Genomic DNA, 18,060 nt, shown 5'->3' with positions numbered 1-18,060 from the left:
AGACATGTGCTACCATGCTGCCAATTTTTGTATTTTTTGTAGAGATAGGGTTTCACCATGTTGGCCAGGCTGGTCTCGAAGTGATCTACCTGCCTCAGCCTCCCAAAGTGCTGGGATTACAGTTGTGAGTCACTGTGCCCAGCCAGATCAAGCCTCTTGTCAAATAGCATGTAGATTTCCTTTGTAAAGTGCCTTTAAGAAGATATAAAAAGTATTAAGTCATAAAGGAAAAGATTGTATCTTAAAGACTTAAGAAACATTAAGACAAAAGAAAACATTAAGAGATTGAAGCTGTAGGGTGGGAAAAGTTATTTGTAACACATATCACCAACAAAGGACTAGAATCCAAAATTCCTACAAGATTTATTTCTAATTTGCCTTTTAGGGTTCCCTATTCCAGTCCCCACCTTGGGTGAGCCTTGTTTTCTATGTTCTTTGAGGCTGTCAAAGGCAATCTGATTTATCAAATATGTTCTCTGGGTTCCCAGTTACTCTTAGCTTTGGCCTCTAATATATTTCTTATTCACTTATCAAAGCATTTAAATATATATTTTGGAAAACTTGGCGTTTGTAATATGGTTTCAGCAAGAGTTGGTCAGGATACCTCTGGTCCATTATATTGCTGGAAATGAATGCCCCTTATTACTTTTTCTTTCCTTCCATCACTTGTATTGCCTTTAGCTTTCTTTTCATAGGTTCTGCTTACAAATAAAAGCAGTATCTTATAAGAATTACTTTTGGCCAGGCACGGTGTCTCACGCCTGTAATCCCAGCAGTTTGGGAGGCTGAGATGGGTGGATCGCTTGAGCTCAGGAGTTCAAGACCAGCCTGGGCAACATGGTGAGACCCTATCTCTACAAAAAGTACAAAAATTAGCCGGGTGTTGTGGCGCATGCCTGTAGTCCCAGCTACTTGGAGGCTGAGGTGAAAGGAGCCAGGGAGGCGGAGGTTGCAGTGAGCCGAGATTGTGCCACTGCACTCCAGCCTGGGTGACAGAGTAAGACCCTGTCTCAAAAAAAACAAAACAAAAAAGAAAGAAAGAATTACTGTTTATAGAAAAAGAAAACAAAGCTGTGACGGATGCCAGTGTTGATCACTATTTAAGTTAAGGTGCCTGTAAATCAGCAAAAGTTCACATTTAGCCACAGGAGAAGCATTGTTAATCATGGACCTTTGAGACCATTTGTGACGAGTTAAAACCTTGAATGTGAAATGAGGAAATGCCAGAGATCCATTATGATAATCAAAATACCTAGAATTTTGAGATTTTTTTGTATTTGTAACTATTATTTTTAACTTTATGTGTCTAGATATCAATAGATATCATTTGGTGTTACAAATGGAATCATGGGTTGGGTGCGGTGGCTCACGCCTGTAAATCCCAGCACTTTGGGAGGCCAAGGTGGGTGGATCACTTGAGGTCAGGAGTTCGAGACCAGCCTGGCCAACATGGTGAAACCCTGTCTCTACTAAAAATGCAAAAATTAGCCGGGCTTGGTGGTGGGTGCCTGTAATGCCAGCTACTCAGGAGGCTGAGGCAGGATAATCACTTGAACCTGGGAGGCAGAGGTTGCAGTGAGCCGAGATTGCGCCACTGCATTACAGCCTGGGCAACAGAGTAAGACTCTGTCTCAAAATATTAAAAAAAATAAAAAATAAGTGGAATCACGTGTTTTTAACATTCCATAGAAATATGTTTTAAGCTCCCTAGGGGCCTGTAAAATGTGTTCATCTTTTTATCTCTTACAGTATATAAGTTTTATAGAGTACATGTTCAGTATATATTTGTTTAATCACATATAGAATTAATTTGTTGACTTTTCTCACCTCTGCAGTTCAGTTTATGGTAGGAAGAGTCAGTCTTTAATAAACAGATTCATTCTTACTAAGCTTTTTTTTTTTTTGAGACAGAGTCTCGCTTTGTCGCCCAGGCTGGAGTGCAGTGGCGTGATCTCGGTTCCTTACAAGCTCTGCCTCCTGGCTTCACGCCATTCTCCTGCCTCAGCCTCCTGAGTAGCTGGGACTACCGGCACCCACCACCACGGCCGGCTAATGTTTTGTATTTTTAGTAGAGACAGGGTTTCACCGTGTTAGCCAGGATGGTCTCAATCTCCTGACCTCGTGATCAGCCCACCTTAGCCTCCCAAAGTGCTGGGATTGCAGGCGTGAGCCACCACGCATGGCCTAAACTCTTTAAAGTTAAGTCAGATATCTCAAAATATAAGAATTATACCTGTCCTCCATATTAAGGCTATTTCATATAGTATTTTGTAATAGATATTAGAGTAGTACAGGATTTGGGGACTTCGTGAACGTCATTGTTTTGAATATTTTTTTGGTTATTTCTCTAAGAAGTAAAATCTGATCACCTATAGTTCCTTTTATCTGATTTTTATTTCTATGCATCCCTATAATTATTATTATTAATTATAATTTAAAAATCTTTTCTGGGTATACATTAAAATAATCAACATTTTTATTTAGTTGGTTTTGAAAATATTTTTGTATTTCACTTTTTTTCTCTTGATTGCTTATAGGATCTTGGCCTCACTACTGTTTGGGAAGACCAGCTCTCCTACCTTTTATCACCAGCTTTGGCTTCTTATGAATTTGAGCGTACAACAAGTATTTCAGCAGGCAATGAAGAATTTCAAGATGCCATAAGAAGGGCTGTACCTGATGGACACACATTTAAAGGGTTCCCAATACATTTTGTGTATAGAAATGCAAGACGTGCATTTGCCACATGTCTTCGGTAAGGTGTAATTTATGGAATCCTTTTTTCAGTTTAAGAATCTTAGAGATCAGTCTGGCAGGGTTTTTTTTATTTCGTGTTTTTTTTTTTTTTTTTTTTTTTTTTTTTAACTCAAGGTCTTGCTTTGCTGCCCACGCTGGAGTATAGTGGCACAGTTATGGCTCACTGCAGCCTTGACCTCCTGGGCCCAAGTGATCCTTCCACCTCACTCTTCCAAGCAACTGGGACCAGAGGCATGTGCCACCATACGTGGCTATTTTTTTTTAAATCTTTATTTTGTAGAGATGGGGTCTTCCTATGTTGCCCAGGCTGGTCTTGAACTCCTGGGCTCAAGCAGTCTTCCCACCTCGGCCTCCCAAAGTGCTGAGATTGCATGTGTGAGCCATTGCACCCAGCCTAATCTGGTGGTTATTTAGGAATGACATCCGAGTCATATGGGAGCTTTTACAGTGACTTACCCTCCTTGCCACAGATTTTGATTCATTTGGTCTGAAATGTAGCCCTAGATAGTCTGGGATTATTTTCCCAGTGATTTTGGTGCAGTCTCAGGTATCTCTGATTTTGTTTGGAATATAAGGAAATAGTCTATAATTTGAATAGCTTGACCAAAATTATAGGGTCTTTGATAGCAGAGACAGAATTTGAAAAAATTACTTATTTATTTTTGAGATGGAGTCTCTGTCTGTCACCCAGGCTAGAGTGCAGTGGCACAGTCTTGGCTCACTGCAATCTCTGCCTCCCGGATTCAAGTGATTTTCCTGCCTCAGCCTCCCAAGTAGCTGGGATTACAGACACCTGCCACCATACCTGGCTAATTTTTGTAATTTTTAGTAGAGATGGGGGTTTCACTATGTTGGCCAAACTGGTCTTGAACTCCTGACTTCAGGTGATCCTCCTGTCTCGGCCTCCCAAAGTGCTGGGATTACAGGCATGAGCCACCACGCCTAGCCTGCAAAAATTATTTGAAATACTGATTTACTTGCAAATAAGGAATTAAAGTGTATAGTCACTTCTTAATTGAATAATTTTTTTTTCTTAAATAGATCTCCTTTCTGTGAAGAAATTATCTGTTGCCGTGGAGACCAAGTGCGACTGGCAGTTCGTGTCCGAGTGTTTACTTACCCTGAATCTGCATGTGCTGTTTGGATCATGTTTGCTTGTAAATATCGCTCGGTATTATAGGGCCAATATTTATGTAAGAATTATACCTGTGTGTAATTAGAATTTTACGCATTGTATATTATTTAGCTATTTAGAGGTTTGTTATTTTAAAATCACAATCTGGCTTGAATGGCATATTTCAATTTTGTATATACTTGACTGGTAATGTTTAAAAAAAAATCATGTGTTCCTTTAAAAATTAAGGCTGAAAAACTTGTATAAATCTCCCTGGAATTTAGTATAAATTAAGTGTATATTCTATTTTAATAAATGCTACTTTGTTTACAGTTACCAGTAGTTTAAATATTAATATAAAATGCATTCAGTTTTCTTTACACTAACAGGTAATCAAAGAGATATTTGTCTAAGGGTTTGAGCCCTAGAAAAATCAATATGATCATTACTTTTCCAGGTTAATGAGATTATTTTATACAAATTAGGAGAAATTAACCTCATGACAGATTTATTTATTGCATTGGCAAAAATAAATGTTGATGAATTATCACTTTTGTGGTTTATTCCTGGCCCTTGGGATATTTGAGACTGTCCAGGAATTTATGGTTGGACCTTGAAGCAAGAATAGGAAAAAACTATTACCAGAAAAGCATAACTATTAATAACCTCATATGAAAGTACATGAATCATTTAGAAATATTTATCAGTGTGATTCGTTGTAAAAATGAATTGGGTATTTTAGAAAAAATTTATTATACCTCTTTGTTATGATACGGATAAATTGTGATCTTGCAGTCTATCACTGATTTTCTGTGGTCAGAGGATTCATTACTAGCCTCTTCATGGATTCTATCTTCTGAAACCTTTTTTTCTTTCTTTTCATTGTGTTAAAAAAATCAGCATATATGTGACTAATCTAAATGAGAGATTGTGTGAGACCACAGAAAACAAGCGTATGTGAGTGACTCCATACTGATTTTTGTTTTAAAATTGAGCACATTTTGAAAGTTTTTTAAGGCTCGGCACAGTGGCTTATGCCTGTAATCCCAGCACTTTGGGAGGCCGAGGTGGGTGGATCACTTGAGGTCAGGAGTTCATAACCAGCCTGGGCAAAATGGTGAAACCCTGTCTCTACTACAAATACAAAAATTAGGCTGGGCGTGGTGGCTCACACCTGTAATCCCAGCTACTCAGGAGGCTGAGGCAGGAGAATCGCTTTAACCTGGGAGGCAGAGGTTGCAGTGAGGTGAGATGGTGCCATTGCATTCCAGCATGGGAGGCAGGGCAAGACTGTGTCTCAAAAAAAAAACAAAAAAAACAAAAGGGCCGGGCATAGTGGCTCACACCTGTAATCCCAGCACTTTGGAGGCCGAGGTGGGTGGATCACTTGAGGTCAGGAGTTCATAACCAGCCTGGGCAAAATGGTGAAACCCTGTCTCTACTACAAATACAAAAATTAGGCTGGGCGTGGTGGCTCACACCTGTAATCCCAGCTACTCAGGAGGCTGAGGCAGGAGAATCGCTTTAACCTGGGAGGCAGAGGTTGCAGTGAGGTGAGATGGTGCCATTGCATTCCAGCATGGGAGGCAGGGCAAGACTGTGTCTCAAAAAAAAAACAAAAAAAACAAAAGGGCCGGGCATAGTGGCTCACACCTGTAATCCCAGCACTTTGGGAGGCCGATGTGGGTGGATCATGAGGTCAGGGGTTTGAGACCAGCCTGGCCAACGTAGTAAAACCCTGTCTCTGCTAAAAATACAAAAATTAGCTGGGCATGGTGGCATGTGCCTGTAGTCCAGCTACTCAGGAGACTGAGGCAGGAGAATCGCTTGAACCCGGGAGGCAGAGGTTGTGATTAAGCCAAGATTATGCCACTGCACTCCAGCCTGGGCAACAGAGCAATACTCCATCTCAAAAAAAAAAGTTTTTAAAAAATTAATTTTAAGTAGCTAGGCATGGTGTCACACGCCCATAATCCAAGCTACTCGGGATTCTGAGGTGGAAGGATCGCTTGAGCCCACAGAGGTTCTGGTGAGCTAAGATCACAGCACTGTATTCCAGCTTGGGTGACAGAGCAAGACTCTGTCTCAAAAAAAAAAAAAAAAGTGAAACCTGATTCCTCAACTTATTTTAACATTTTATATATTAAAAAAAAGTTTTAGGTGAACAAAAGCAAACAATAAAAAGTAGCAATTCAACATTTGCAAGAAGCTGCATAATACATGCTGTGAGGGCTCTGACTGCCTATTTAGCACCTCTGTGCATAGTTTTTTATTAAGTTTTCTATTTTTTCAAAGAATCTTTGTTCACTCTGATGTGTGTAGTTCTTAATTTAGTTGCTTCATCCATTGATCTTAAGACAGTAACTCTATACCAGTTGGCTATCCAAGTTATTCTTTTAATCACTTTAATTCACCCCTACAAATAAAATGATTTTGTTTTTTGAAAATTAAAATCTAAAAGTGTCTTAAAATTTACTTTTTGGGCCAAGTGTAGTGGCTCACACCTATAATCCCAGCACTTTTGGAGGCTAAGGCCGGAGGATGGCCAGGAGCTCAAGACCAGCCTGGGAACATAGAGACCCCCCAACTCTATAAAAAAAAAAACTACTTTGTTTTATTTTTATATATAATAAATACTTATGATTCAATTTGTTTAAAAAGTCTGAAAATATTATGATCCCTCTTCTACAATTTTCATCAAAAATGGTACTCAGATGTTTCATGTGAAACTGACATGACTGTAGAAAATTAGCAAAATAATAATTAAAGCTTTTTTTAAAGCATAGTGGCTCACACCTATAATTCCAGTACTCTGGGAGGCTGAGGCAGGAGAATGTCTTGGGTTCAGGAGTTTAAGACCAGCCTGGGCAACATAGCAAGATCCCATCTCTACCAAAAATTTTAAAAATTAGCATGGCGTGATCGTGCACACCTGTGGTCCCAGCTACTTGGGAGGCTGAAGTGGGTGAATCGCTTGAGCCCAAAAGATTGTGCCACTGCACTCCAGCCTGGGTGATGATAGAGCAAGACCCTATCTCAAAGAAAAAAAAAAAAACTTTTAAAAAAAGTTTAGAAAAAACTCTTGCCAAAATTACAAATAAAGCTATCAACAGAAAATTGCTTGTCATTTTCAACTTTTGAGACAAACTATGAGGTATGTACTAAGAGACAGATTATACTAAGATCAAGGCTGAATTCACACTGAGGCTGAGCTTCCACCTTACTGCACCAGAGTAACGTGTATTTCAAATGCGTTTTTTTTTTTTTTTTTTTTTTTTGAGACGGAGTCTCGCTCTGTCGCCGGGGCTGGAGTGCAGTGGCCGGATCTCAGCTCACTGCAAGCTCCGCCTCCCGGGTTTACGCCATTCTCCTGCCTCAGCCTCCCGAGTAGCTGGGACTACAGGCGCCCGCCACCTCGCCCGGCTAGATTTTTGTATTTTTTTAGTAGAGACGGGGTTTCACCGTGTTAGCCAGGATGGTCTCGATCTCCTGACCTCGTGATCCGCCCGTCTCGGCCTCCCAAAGTGCTGGGATTACAGGCTTGAGCCACCGCGCCCGGCCTCAAATGCGCTTTTGGTATAAGCTGTGTAATAAATATGCTTTGTATGCACCAATAGAGTCTGGCATTAATATTTTTCTCTAAAGACTTATAAGGTTATTTCAGTGCATGTACCACTAGAAGTCTGCTATTATTTTTTTTTTTCTTTTTTCTTTTTTTTTGAGACAGAGTCTCACTCTGTTGCCCAGGCTGGAGTGCAGTGGCGCAATCTTGGCTCACTGGAACCTCCACCTCCCAGGTTCAAGCAGTTCTCCTGCCTCAGCCTCCCAAGTAGCTGGGACTACAGGCACAAGCTGCCACACCCAGCTAATTTTTTTGTATTTTGTTAGAGACAGGGTTTCACCTTGTTGCCCAGGCTAGTCGTGAACTCCGCAGCTCAGGCAATCCGCCCGCCTCGGCCTCCCCAAGTGCTGGGATTATAGGTATGAGCCATCGCACCTGGCCTGCTCTTACTAATAATTTTTCTTTTTCTTTTTTTTTTTTTTGAGACAAGAGTTTGGCTCTTGTTGCCCAGGCTGGAGTGCAACAGTGCAATCTCAGCTCACTGCAACCTCTGCCTCCTGGGTTCAAGTGATTCTCCTTCCTCAGCCTCCCAAGTAGCTGGGATTACAGACACCTGCCACCACACCTGGCTAATTTTTTTTTAGTAGAGATGGGGTTTCTGCATGTTGGTCAGGTGGGCCTCAAACTCCTGACCTCAGGTGATCCACCCACCTTGGCCTCCCAAAGTGCTGGGATTACAGGCATGAGCCACCATGCCTGGCCTATTTTTCTCTTTAAGAATTAAATTTACCTTGTATATTTAGTTGTCATAAAAGTTGTTTTTCTATTAAAAATGTAAAATTTAAAAAACAATGTCTCTAAGGTGTTGTTCTTGACAGTATGTATACCAACAGTCCCCTCTATATTATATATATATGTATTTTATATCTCTCTATTTAGTTAATAGAAAAATATCAGAAACCCAGAAACTTCATTTTTCATTAGTCAAGCACAAATCTATTGAATAAAAATTTGAGCCCATCCAGGTCAACATAGTGAGACTGCATCTCTATGAAAAATAAAAAAATCGGCCGGGCGCGGTGGCTCAAGCCTGTAATCCCAGCACTTTGGGAGGCCGAGACAGGCGGATCACGAGGTCAGGAGATCGAGACCATCCTGGCTAACACGGTGAAACCCTGTCTCTACTAAAAATACAAAAAACTAGCCGGGCGCGGTGGCGGGCGCCTGTGGTCCCAGCTACTCTGGAGGCTGAGGCAGGAGAATGGCGGGAACCCGGGAGGCGGAGCTTTCAGTGAGCTGAGATCCGGCCACTACACTCCAGCCGGGCGACAGAGCGAGACTCCGTCTCAAAAAAAAAAAAAAAAAAAAAAAAAGAAAAATAAAAAAATTGGGGCCTGGTGCGGTGGCTCATGCCTGTAATCCCAGCACTTTGGGAGGCCAAGGCGGGCAGATCACCTGAGGACGGGAGTTTGAGACCAGCCTGACCAACATAGAGAAACCCTGTCTCTAATAAAAATACAGTATTAGCTGGGTGTGGTGGTGCATGCCTGTAATCCCAGCTACTCGGGAGGCTGAGACAGGAGAATCACTTGAACCTGGGAGGTGAAGGTTGCAGTGAGCCGAGATCACACCACTGCACTCCAGTCTGGGAAACAGTGTGAAATTCTGTCTCAAAAAAAAAAAAAAAAAAAAAGGCGGGGGGCGGTCGCTCAAGCCTGGAATTGGGAGGCTGAGGCGGGCAGATCAGCCAGGATCAGGAGTTCAAGACCAGCCTGGCCAACATGGTGAAACCCCGTATCTACTAAAAATACAAAAATTAGCTGGGCGTGGTGGCACACGCCTATAATCCCAGCTACTTGGGAGGCTGAGGCAGGGGAATTGCTTAAACCCGGGAGGCAGAGGCTACAGTAAGCCAAGATTGCTCTCCACTGCACTCCAGCTTGGGTGCAGAGTGAGACTCTGTCTCAAAAAAAAAAAAAAAGAATAAAGCGTATCTTGCTCAGTAGACAACATATAGTTGAATTTTCCTTTTTTAACCCAGTCTGACAGTTTCAGCTTTTTGATTGGATTAAATCCATTCACTTTTTTTTTTTTTTTTGAGATGGAGTCTTACTGTCACCCAGGCTGGAGTGCAGTGGTGCATTCTTGGCTCCTGGCATCCTCCGCCTCCTGGGTTCAAGTGATTCTCCTGCCTTAGCCTTCATAGCTGGGACCACAGGTATGCACCACTATGCCCAGCTAATTTTTGTATTTTTTGTATTTTTGGGTAGGGACAGGGTTTTGTCTTGTTGGCAGGCTGGTCTCAAACTCCTGATCTCAAGTGATCCGCCCACTTCGGGTTCCCAAAGTGCTGAGATTATTGGCATCTGCGAAGACACCCAGCCTCCATTCACTTTTTTTGGCCAGTGGCAGTGGGGGGAATTGGGGGAGGGTTGCAGTTTCACTTTGTTGCCCGGTCTCGAGTGCAGTGGTACAATCTCAGATTAACGCAACCTCCACCTCCCAGATTCAAGTGATTTTCCTGCCTCAGCCTCCCAAGTAGCTGGGATTACAAGCCTGCAGCAACATGTCTGGCTAATTTTTGTATTTTTAGTAGGGACAGGGTCTCACCATGTTGGCCAGGCTGGTCTCAAACTCCTGACCTCAGGTGATACGCCTGCCTCGGCCTCCCAAAGTGCTGCGATTACAGGCGTGAGTCACTGTGCCCAGCCCCATTCACATTTAATGTTATTATTGATATGGCTGGATTTGTGTTTGCCAGCTTACTTTTCTTTTGCCTCGTGTTTTTTTTTCCCCGTTATTTCTCCCTTACTGCTTTCTTGTTCTATTTTTTTTTTTTTTTAAGATCAGAATGCATCGCCAGGTCTATTGCTTTCTTCTGTGTTAAGTGAATATTATACTTTCTTTTCTTTTCTTTTTTGTTTTTGAGACAGAGTCTTGCTCTGTCACCCAGGGTGGAGTGCAGTGGCACGATCTTGGCTCACTGCAACCTCTGCCTCCCAGATTCAAGCAATTCTCCAGCCTCAGCCTCCCGAGTAGCTGGGACTACAGGTGCCTGCCACCACACATGGCTAATTTTTATATTTTTACTAGAGATGGGGGTTTCACCATGTTTTCCAGGCTGGTCTTGAATTCCTGACCTTGCGATCCACCTGCCTTGGCCTCCCAAAGTGCTGGGACTGCAGGCGTGAGCCTCCACGCCCGGCCAGATATTATATTGTCTTAATTTCAAGAGACAGTGTCTCACTCTGTCTTTGGGGCTAGGCTGCAGTGGTGTGATCATAGCTCACTGCAGCCTTGAACTCCTGAGCTCAACAGATCCTCTGGCCTTAGCCTCAGAGTAGCTGGGACTATAGGCATGTACCACCACACTCAGCTAACTTTTAAAATTTTTTTGTAGAAACAAGGTCTCACTAAATACAGGTCTTAAACTCATGGCCTCAAGCGATCCTCCCGACTCAGCCTCCCAAAGCGTTGGGACTACTGGTGTGAGCCACCACGCCCAGCCCAAAAGAATATTTTCTAATTTAATGTTTTAATTTCTTTAATGATTTTTATCACTATTTTTTGTCTTTTTTTAAATCACTAATTTTTGAGGAGTTTTTTAGTGTTTGCTTTAGGGTTTCCATATACATCTTATTTGTGTTTGGTGGTTGTTTTCCATATACATCTTAATTTATCAGAATCAGATTGAGATTTATATTAGCTTAATTTCAGTAATATATGGAATTTTTAATTTTAAACTCAAGTTATGAATAAAATTTACTTTTTTGTCAATATATTAATAAAACATGTTTGGATTAAAGATGTTAAATTGGCATCTTCAGTTTTGATAAACCTGATTGGAAGAATCAAATAGCTTGTCTATGATAAGCAGCGGTTGCTCTAAATGTGGTAGAATAAATCAATTCAAAAGTTTCTTGTTTTTTTTTTTTTTTTTTTTCAGGCTGGGTATGGTGGCTCACGCCTGTAATTCCACCCTTTTGGGAGGCCAAGGCAGGTGGATCAATTGAGCGAGGAGTTCAAGACCAGTTTGGGCAATGTGGCGAAACCCTATCTCTACCAAAAATACAAAAACAAAACAAAACAAAAACCAGGCATGGTGTGTGCACCTGTAGTCCTATCTATTTGGGAGGCTGAGGTGGGAGGATCAATTGAGGCGGGATGTCACGAGGCTTCAAGCCATGATTGCACACTGCACTCCAGTCTGGGCAATAGAGGGAGACCCTACCTCACAAAAAAAAAAAAAAAAAGAATACCACAACATTTTGTTAACCCTGAAAACATCCATGGCATTATGACAATATCACAGTTGAAGAATGAACATTACTTAGCAAATTTTGCAAGATAATACTTTTTTAATTTTTTGAGCCGGGGTTCTCACTCTGTCACCCAGGCTGGAGTACAGTGGCATGATCACAGCTCACTTTAACCAAGAACTCCTGGGCTCAAGTGATCCTCTTGCCTCAGCCTCCTAAGTAGCTAGGACTATAGTTGTATGCCACTGTGACTGGCTCATTTTAAACTTTTTTTTTTTTTTTTGTAGTGACGAGGTCTTGCTATGTTGCTCAGTGTGGTCTTGAACTTCTGGCATCAAGCATTCCTCCTGTCTTAGTCTCCCAAGATGCTGGGATTACAAGTATGAGCCACTGTGCCCAGCCACAAAGGAATAATTTTGATACCATTAAAATAGTGTTGGGCTAGGCACGGTGGCTCACGCCTGTAATCCCAGCACTTTGAGAGACCAGGGTGGGCAGATCACGAGGTCAGGCGTTCAAGACTAGCCTGGCCAACATGGTGAAACCCCGTCTCTACTAAAAATACAAAAATTAGCTGGGCGTGTGGCGTGCATCTGTAATCACAGCTAGTCGGGAGGCTGAGACAGGAGAACTGCTTGAAGCCGGGAGGTGGAGGTTGTAGTGAGTAGAGATTGTGCCACTGCACTCCAGTCTGGGTGACAGAGCAAGACTCTGTCTCAAAAAAAAAAAAAAAAAAAAAAAATTAAGTTTCTTTAAAACACTCTCTTACAACTTTAGGTTAAGCTCTGGGATGTCATGTTTTTATGAATTGCAATGTCAATAATTTTTCTTCCAACATCTCTTAAGGAGGATTAGATTGCTAGATCGAGAGTGGGAGCAAGGGTTACACTTCTGTTCCTGAGAGGTATGAACAGGTACGGCACGTAAGGGAAATACACAGTGTTCCATCAGTGGCTGTTTACACAAAAGATCAGGAGGACAGGAATTGAGGTTAACAGAACAGTTGAGGGGAAATCCTAAGGGAAAAGCACAAGTAACATATAAGCCATGAACTCGGCTCACTGCAACTTCTACCTCCCGGGCTCAAGCAATCCTCCCACCTCAGCCTCCGAGTAGCTGGGACCACAGGCACATACCACCATGCCTATACCTTTACCTATACCCTTCTACAAAAATTACTAAGGCAAAGCTTAAAGACTAGCTTTTTAGCACATCTGGAATGTGCAGAATTCATTAAATATCGAGTTGAATTAAAGGGAAGTCATATTTTATGCTGGTTACATGCTCACCTTGGAAGAGAAATGAGGCTCTCATTGGGTCAAAGTAGAATACAAGAGCCAAGAGCAGCTCTAGACCTCTGCCTGTACGTTAGGGAAAAAACACCTTTTTTGAGCAACAGGAAAAGGCCATCTTTTCTCGATAAATATTAGGATAAGTCGGGTGCAGTGGCTCACATCAGCACTTCAGGAGGCTGAGGTGGGTGGATCACTTGAGGTCAGGAGTTGGAGAGCAGCCTGGCTAAAATGGTGAAACCCTGCTTTACTTAAAATACAAAAGTTACCTGGGCGTGGTGACAGGCACCTGTAATCCCAGCTACTCAGGAGGCTGAGGCAGGAGAATCACTTGAACCTGGGAGGCAGAGGTTGCAGTGAGCAGAGATTGCACCACTGCACTCCAGCCAGAGCGACAGAGCAAGACCCTGTATTTAAAAAAAAAAAAAATCAGGACAAATTAGCCAAGCACAACGGTTCAAACGTGTAATCCCAGCACTGTGGGAGGCCAAGGTGGGAGGATACCTTGAGCCCAAGAATTTGAGACCAGCTTGGGTAGCAGACTGACACCCTTTCTCTAGAAAAAAAAATTTTTTGAGACAGAGTCTGACTCTGTCACCCAGGCTGGAGAGCGATGGCATGATCTTGGCTCACTGCGATCTCCGCAGGTTCAAGCGATCTCTTGCCTCAGCCTCCTGAGTAGCTGGGACTACAGGCACATGCTGCCATGCCTGGCTAATTTTTGTATTTTTAGCAGAGATGGGGTTTCACCGTGTTAACCAGGATGGTCTCGATCTCCTGGCCTCGTGATCCACTCTCCTCGGCCTCCCAAAGTGCTGGGATTATAGGCGTGAGCCACCACGCCCGGCCTACAAAAAGTTTTTAAAAATTATTGGGGTGTCGTGGCACATCCCTGTAGTCCCAGCCTACTCAGCAGGCTGAAGTGAGAGGATTCTTTTTTTTTCTTTTGAGATGGAGTTTCGCTCTGGTTGCCCAGGCTGGAGTGCAATGGCAAGATCTCAGCTCACCGCAACGTCTGCCCCTCTGGGTTCAAGAGATTCTCCTGCCTAAGCCTCCCAGGTAGCTGGGATTACAGGCATGCGCCACCACGCCTAGCTAATTTTGTATTTTTAGTAGAGATGGGGTTTCTCCATGTTGGTCAGGCTGGTCTTGAACTCCCGACCTCAGGTGATCTGCCTGCCTCAGCCTCCCAAAATGCTGTGATTACAGGCGTGAGCCACTGTGCCCGGCTGGGAGGATTCTTTTGAGCACAGGAGTCAGAGGTTACAGCGAGCTATGATTGCACCACTGCACTCCATCAAGCCTGGGCAACAGAATGAGACTCTGTCTCTTCACACACACACACACACTCAGGAAAAATTAAATAGAGGCTTGAAAAAATATTTTTGCATTGTCTCATCAGCAAAGTGCGATTCAGTCTGAAAATTTTTAATTTACACAACACAAAACTCTGGTTAAGATTTTATCGAGAATTCTCCATTTTTAAGCAATTATTGTCAAACATCAAACTTTGCTACAAAACAAAGATCATTTTGTGTCCGGTTGTGGTGCTTACGCCTGTAATCCCAGCACTTTGGGAGGATGAGGTGGGTGGATTACCTGAGCTCAGGAGTTCCAGACCAGCCTGGGCATCTTGGTGAAACCCTGTCTCTTTTTTGTCTCTGCGAAAAGGTACAACAGTCAGCCAGGGATGGTGGTCTGCACCTGTGGTCCCAGCTACTTGGAAGGTTGAGGTGGGAGGATTGCTTGAACCTAAGAGGTGGAGGTTGCAGTGAACTGAGATCATTCCACTGCACTCAAGCCTTGGCCTCAAGCAACTGTCTCAAAGAATAGATATTTTTGGGCCTTATTTTGTTTTTAATTTCCCACTGGAATTAAGGAGTAAGCTACTGCTTGTGCTAACATTTGAAATCTGATCAGAATTATGTAATACGGCTATAAAAGAGTATTTGGAAAGTTTGTGTTACAGGAAATATATTTGAATTATCTAAGGCCAACTAGCAGTAATTTGGGTAAGTCACTTAACCTTTACAGGCTCCAATTTCCATAAGCATAAAATAGTGGCTTGGCCTAAAATTCATATTTATGAAGTCTTTTTGAAGACTAATCTTCTTAACTAGTTGAAGCTAATAATTACACTTATATTCAGATCAGAACGTCATACATCTATGATGGTTTAAAAATAATTATCTTGGGCCAGGTGCGGTGGCTCAAGCCTGTAATCCCAGCACTTTGGGAGGCCGAGACGGGTGGATCACGAGGTCAGGAGTTCGAGACCATCCTGGCTAACATGGTGAAACCCCGTCTCTACTAAAAAATACAAAAAGCTAGCCGCGCGAGGTGGCAGGTGCCTGTAGTCCCAGCTACTCGGGAGGCTGAGGCAGGAGAATGGTGTGAACCCGGGAGGCGGAGCTTGCAGTGAGCTGAGATCCGGCCACTGCACTCCAGCCTGGGTGACAGAGCAAGACTCCGTCTCAAAAAAAATAAAATAAAATAAATAAATAAATAAAAAATACAATTAAAAAATTATCTTAAAGGAGAATCACATTAGTAGGTGAAACATGATTATTGCTTAGCCTAGTATTTTCCAAGGTCTCTCATGAACCCACTGATACACTATTGTTAATACATTTTATCTCAATCCTCTACTTTCCCTCAAAACATTTTTCTTCTCTCTTTTTTTTTTTTTGAGATAAGGTCTCATTGTATCGCCCAGGCTGGAGTGCAGTGGCATGATCTCAGATCACTGCAGCCTCTGCCTCCTGGGTTCAAGTGATTCTTGTGCCTCAGCCTTCTGAGCAGCTGGGATTATAGGTGTGCACCACCACAACTGGTTAATTTTTTGTATTTTTGGTAGAGATGGATTTTCGTCACATTGCCCAGGCTGGTCTCAAACTTGTGAGCTCAAATGATGCTCCCGCCTCAGCCTACCACAGTGCTGGGATTACAGGTGTGAGTCCCCACGGCCAGGCTCAGGACTTCATTCTCGCTGTGTGAGTGTACACGGACACTGTAATGTAGGAGAAAGAGCTGAGCTGATCAGGAGGCTTGAGTTCCAGTCCCACCGGTTTCATTTACTGCTTCTGCATTTTGTCCTACGACTGTATTTTCTCCTCTGTAAGACAGAAATAATATCTGACCCTTCAAGTTGTATAACTGAAGAGCACATTTTGAAAGTATGAAATATCACTATAGATGTATAAGGTATTACAATTGTAGGCAATGAAAATTTAGGTTACAACATTGAAAAATACGCTGGTTTTTTTTTTTTTTTTTTTCCCCTTTCTGGTGTACTTTTCTAGGTGAATGTGCCCCTTAGGAGCACCTGTCCAGAAGTGTCTGGGAAAAGCTTGGGCTGCACAGTGATGGTGCTCCCTGGAAGACTCAGAGCAGTGCGGCCAGTACTTCCAGAGTATGAAGCATGAAGTACATTTACTCTACAAGAATAAGTAAATATAAAAAAAGTCAAGGATTCCATTTTTAATAAATAACAAAATCAACAAAAACAAAATCATATTCAGAGTAACACGTCGGACTTCACAGCACTTTGAAAAAGACATTTAAATGTTGATTTGAGTTGTTCATACATTTTAAATGTGAAGTCACAGGGTAAAAATACAATCAATGACTGAAATTGGGAACAAAATATCCTGAACATAAATGCATTTGGATCTTTGGATTTTTTTTTTTCTCTTTGAGATGGAGTCTCACTCTGTCACCCAGGCTGGAGAGCAGTGGTACAATCTTGGCTCACCGCAATCTCCACTTCCTGGGTTCAAGCGATTCTCCTGCCTCAGCCTCCCGAGTAGCTGGGATTACAGGCATGCAACACCATGCCTGGCTAATTTTCTTTGCATTTTTAGTAGAGATGAGGTTTCACCATGTTGGCCAGGCTGGTCTCGAACTCCTGGCCTCAAGTGATCTGCCTGCGTTGACTTCCCAAAGTGCTGGGATTGCAGGCATGAGCCACTGCGCCTGGCCCCAAATCTGAATTTGAATTGAAAATGAGAAAATGGGACGGTGCTGTTATTCCACAGGGCTGCTTGAACTCCACTGAGAAGGTATTAACTGCTGGTAGCCTTTGAGTGGTCAGCAGTCACTTTCAGAGTGTTGTGATGATGGATAACACTAAGGCTTATCAATTTTTTTTTCTTCTTTTTTGAGACAAAGTTTCGCTCTTGTCGCCCAGGCTGGGGGTGCAGTGGTGTAATCTCGGCTCACTGCAGTCTCTGCCTCCCAGGTTCAAGTGATTCTCCTGCCTCAGCCTCCCAAGTAGCTGTGATTACAGGTGCCTGCCACCATGCCCAGCTAATTTTTGTATTTTTAGTAGAGATGGGTTTTTGCCATGTTGGCCAGGCTGGTCTTGAACTCCTGACCTCGGGTGATCTGCCTGCCTCGGCCTCCCACAGTGCTGGGATTACAGGCGTGAGCCACCACGCCTGGACAGCTTATCAACACTTTAAGGAGTACTGAAAATCATTTAGAAGTTAGTAAGTTATGGTCTTTATACAAAAAAGAGTCAGGCGTTCATGTTGTATAACTAAACTTAGAAGACTGCTAGGATTTTAAAGATTTTCCTTTATTTTGTGTAGAGAAAGAACATCACACAATATTCTACTTGTCATCTTTCGTCAACTTAATTACATATATGCTCACACAGGCAAAATATTTAAGTATATCATAGCCATGAATTGTTGTTACTTGACCAAAAAAAAAAAAAGCCCTTCTGTTGAACATAACCGTCCTGTGATACAGTGCAGTAATGACTCCCTCTCAAAATGTGTATATATGTAAAAAATCATCACTCAAGGAAAATCTCAGTGTTGTAAATTTGTTTTTAAGAATGCATCTTTTGGCCGGGCACAGTGGCTCACATCTGTAATCCCAGCACTTTTGGAGGCTGAGGCAGGTGGACTACTGAGGTCAGGAGTTTGAGACCAGCCTGGCCAACATGGTGAAACCCTGTCTTTACTAAAAACACAAAAATTAGCCAGGCATGGTAGCGTGTGCCTGTAATCCTAGCTACTCCAGAGGCCAAGGCATGAGAATCGTCTCAACCCAAGAGGCGGAGGTTGC

At 42.6% G+C, this 18,060-nt stretch overlaps 1 protein-coding gene across 5 annotated transcripts in view; it reads left to right on the top strand.

The window, feature by feature from the left end:
• CEP76 (centrosomal protein 76) overlaps window positions 1-16,489 on the top strand; it is a 42,547-nt gene extending 26,058 nt beyond the window's left edge. For 3 of the 5 annotated variants that reach the window (XM_033178389.1, XM_033178387.1, XM_033178388.1), the window contains exons 11-12: window positions 2,538-2,755; window positions 3,799-4,418. In XM_033178389.1, the coding sequence (XP_033034280.1) occupies window positions 2,538-2,755; window positions 3,799-3,937 (357 nt within the window). In that variant the 3' untranslated portion in view covers window positions 3,938-4,418. Of the gene's footprint in view, window positions 1-2,537; window positions 2,756-3,798; window positions 4,669-16,286 lie in introns of those variants that run through there. The other 2 variants (XM_033178386.1, XM_033178385.1) reach the window with 2 other exon arrangements.
• Window positions 16,490-18,060: the final 1,571 nt, after the last annotated feature.

Source organism: Trachypithecus francoisi, unplaced genomic scaffold (genome assembly GCF_009764315.1).
Source record: "Trachypithecus francoisi isolate TF-2019V2 unplaced genomic scaffold, Tfra_2.0 Lachesis_group19, whole genome shotgun sequence".
Lineage (NCBI taxonomy): Eukaryota > Metazoa > Chordata > Mammalia > Primates > Cercopithecidae > Trachypithecus > Trachypithecus francoisi.
This window is presented reverse-complemented; position numbering and strand designations above follow the sequence as displayed.